The sequence below is a fragment of the Nanorana parkeri genome, unplaced genomic scaffold (assembly GCF_000935625.1).
Source record: "Nanorana parkeri isolate BGI_ZX_2015 unplaced genomic scaffold, ASM93562v1 scaffold1, whole genome shotgun sequence".
Classification (NCBI taxonomy): Eukaryota; Metazoa; Chordata; class Amphibia; order Anura; family Dicroglossidae; genus Nanorana; species Nanorana parkeri.
The window spans coordinates 1,128,782-1,131,865 of NW_017306269.1; the positions used below are offsets into that span (position 1 = coordinate 1,128,782).

General features: G+C 38.1%; 1 protein-coding gene across 1 annotated transcript in view; it reads left to right on the forward strand.

Annotated features, from left to right (window-relative positions):
* The window catches only part of USH2A (usherin), a 534,204-nt gene that overhangs the window by 369,283 nt on the left and 161,837 nt on the right, over positions 1–3,084 (forward strand). The window contains exon 53 of the mRNA XM_018556052.1: positions 1,041–1,239. Coding sequence (XP_018411554.1) covers positions 1,041–1,239 — 199 coding nt within the window. The remainder of the gene's footprint in view (positions 1–1,040; positions 1,240–3,084) is intronic.

Here is a 3,084-nt window from a genome sequence, read left to right on the forward strand (position 1 = left end):
GACAACGTTTCATGTAACACCCTGAGTGTTGAAACATGGCCTAAAAGGTAAACTTAGCCTGTAAAAACATCAAAAACTTGGGCTTTTAATTTAAATATCACATTGATTGTTTTTCCTTTATTATGACATAAGCAGACTTAGCCATATTATGCTGAGAGGGAACGTACACTATCAATATAAATGCTGTAAATAATGATCTGTTCAGTGTTTACTGAGCAATGTTTTTTCACAGCACATAAAGAGTCTGATCGATAACATTGGAGTGAATTGATTTCCTTTAGATTCTGCCCACAAATCTCCTCAAAGTATGTTTTAGCAATAAATATAATTGTCAACCAATACATAAATGAAAGTGTCTCTCCAGGCGAATATCGAAAACATTCCTTTGCACGACATCCCGAATATTCGTCTATGCAATATGCTAATTCATCAAAGCCAAGATAATTGTTATTACCTGGGGTTCTTGCTGTTCCCCCGTCTTTTACCTGATTTCGATTATAGAGCCAACAGCACTATTCAGTCATTGATGGATACCCTAAGGTTTGTTGGCCCCCTGAAGCTGCACCACTAGTATGTGTGGGTTACTGGGTCTGCCCCTGACATGTGTTAAGGTTCCTTCTAACATGTAGAACAAGTATCTTGTTGCATTCCTTACCGGATAGGGATACCTGATATACAGGTGGGTTCTTGCAGCCACCACGGATGGCACCGTGCAGAAACTGAATGTGTAGAAATGTCACCAGCACACCAATGGTTCAATGAAATAAGCAAAAGTCCATTTATTGAAGGAACATCGCCATTCAAAAACAATGATTTTGAATGGCGATGTTCCTTCAATAAATGGACTTGTGCTTATTTCATTGAACCGTTGGTGTGCTGGTGACATTTCTACACATTGAGGCTCCTTCTAGCGCACATACATTGTTATATGACAATGGTTGCCTATTAACCTCAGTTGGGTTTGTAGCTGTTGGACTGGAGTCATCCATTTAATAAAAGTAGCTTGTGTATTCAATGTATATTATTTATTTTTGATACAGATCAGTAGAGATCAGTTGGGCTCCACCGGAGAATCCTAATGGTATTATTCTTGGATATGAACTTAGAAGAAGAACCTTGTATCCATATACCGTAGGGTGCAGCCTAACAATGGATGGAAATGGCCAATCATGCAAGGCTATGAAGTGCAAGAAAGGTGAAGAGATCTGTGGAGGAGCATGCTACAAACCTCACCTACAGGTAAGGCTGCTTTTTAACGGTGCATCTAGAAGCACAATCAGACAATTTGCAGCTCCCTAGCATCTGAGGGATTTTTAGTTCTAGTAGGTTGATGCGGGCTGGCAGTTTGGGCATCCACAATACAGAGATCTCTTCTTTATGGATTCATCCTCTAAATTGAATCTGTCTTCCATTTTATATTTTTAGAGGTAAAGGTCCTGTCCAGAAGCATGGTGGTCCAAAGGGGCCTGCTATTACTTGTTTTAGCCAAGTAATGTGCATTCCTCTAATTCTGGTTTTACTGCATTACTGATTTAGCACCAAACCCTGGACCCATGGGTATTATAAGTTTGTAAAAATTATGATAGCCTATTTGTTTTCTTCCATCTGGGAACAAAGGTTGCTTATAACTAATCAAAGTGAATATTTTATTTTATCATTCTCTGCTAAGGCCACTATGGTTATGTTTCTGTAAAACAGGGTGAAATATGAAACAAGTGTACAAACATCAATACAATACAATTCATACAGGAGACACTGTCTGAGCTCCTGATACTCAGAGTGTAACCTGCATATCAGTTTTTCAGTGAGCTAGCAGGAAAGCAGGGCTTAGCAGAGAGCTGGTGAAGGGTTGTTGTTTTTTGTTATATTGTGTGTGTCTGTGTGTTGGGATTTTGAAGTCTCACGTATTTTGGAATGAAAGGACAAAGGGTCCAATGAGCACAATTACCAGTGCTGGGGATAGGAATAAGTAGCCCAAACACCCCCGTCCCAAATACATACACACCCCCACCATTTTGGTGCAACAGAACTGCCTGCATGTTGCTAATGTTTTAAACTCTGAAGCCCTGCTTGACACATTTGTTTAACAGCCCGGTTAAATCGCTGGATTATCTTGTATTGAAAATCAATTTCTTTCTACTCAAAGTTGGGCGCTTGTTTACTTGACAAGTAGCCATGAAAAGACCTTCCATAATTTGTTAGAAGTGCTTTTTTTTTAAATTATTGTATTTTGCAGATTAATTCTTATATTAACTGGTGTTTAGGGAATGAATCAATATGGGAACTGCACAGCGGGAGACTCCAAATGGCTTTTATTGACAAATTGCTCTGAATAGTCTCTGTCGACGACACATAATGAAATAATGTCCCAATTTGTCAACAACAACACAGCAGTGGCAACGACTGAGCTATTAGTAAATTTACAAAATGCACCACGTAAGGAGACAGTAATTAAAAGGCCGAATTATCTGATTTGGAATGAAATATAAATTATTCTGCAGTGTACACATTTTGCCGTAGGTTGGGGCGAAACGCCATGCAAATAGCACTTATGGAACACTTTATTTTCATCCCTTCATTATCCGCTATGATTTTTTGTGTTATGTGATGTTGCTTTGCAATTATGTAATTGTAAATGAGAATATGAAATGTCATGGGGGGGAGAAATGAGCATTTGTGTCGGGGTAATTTAGCCGTTTGGTGACAAATTTGGTTGGAAACATCCCAAAATGACCCTTTTTAAATGCTATTAAAGTCATAATTGCTGTTTTTTTTTCTTTGTGGTCATCACTGCTTAAAGGGCATCCAACTCAATATTATTTTTTTTGGTGTAAATTTTACAAAGTAATTCCGAGCAACAAGTAAAACAGTTCAGTCAACTGCTAATATTATTCAGGAAATATTTCCAGTGTGTTAAAGTTGATTTATTTCAAGTTTCCTTTTTTCAAAAGACCAATCGGCAGGCCTGCAGCCTCTTGCAGGTTATTCTGTGCTTTGCTATCTGAAAGTACAGTGAGGGTAAAGCAGAGGTATCAAGTTCATGTATATATGTGTGTGTGTGTATATATATATATATATATTAAT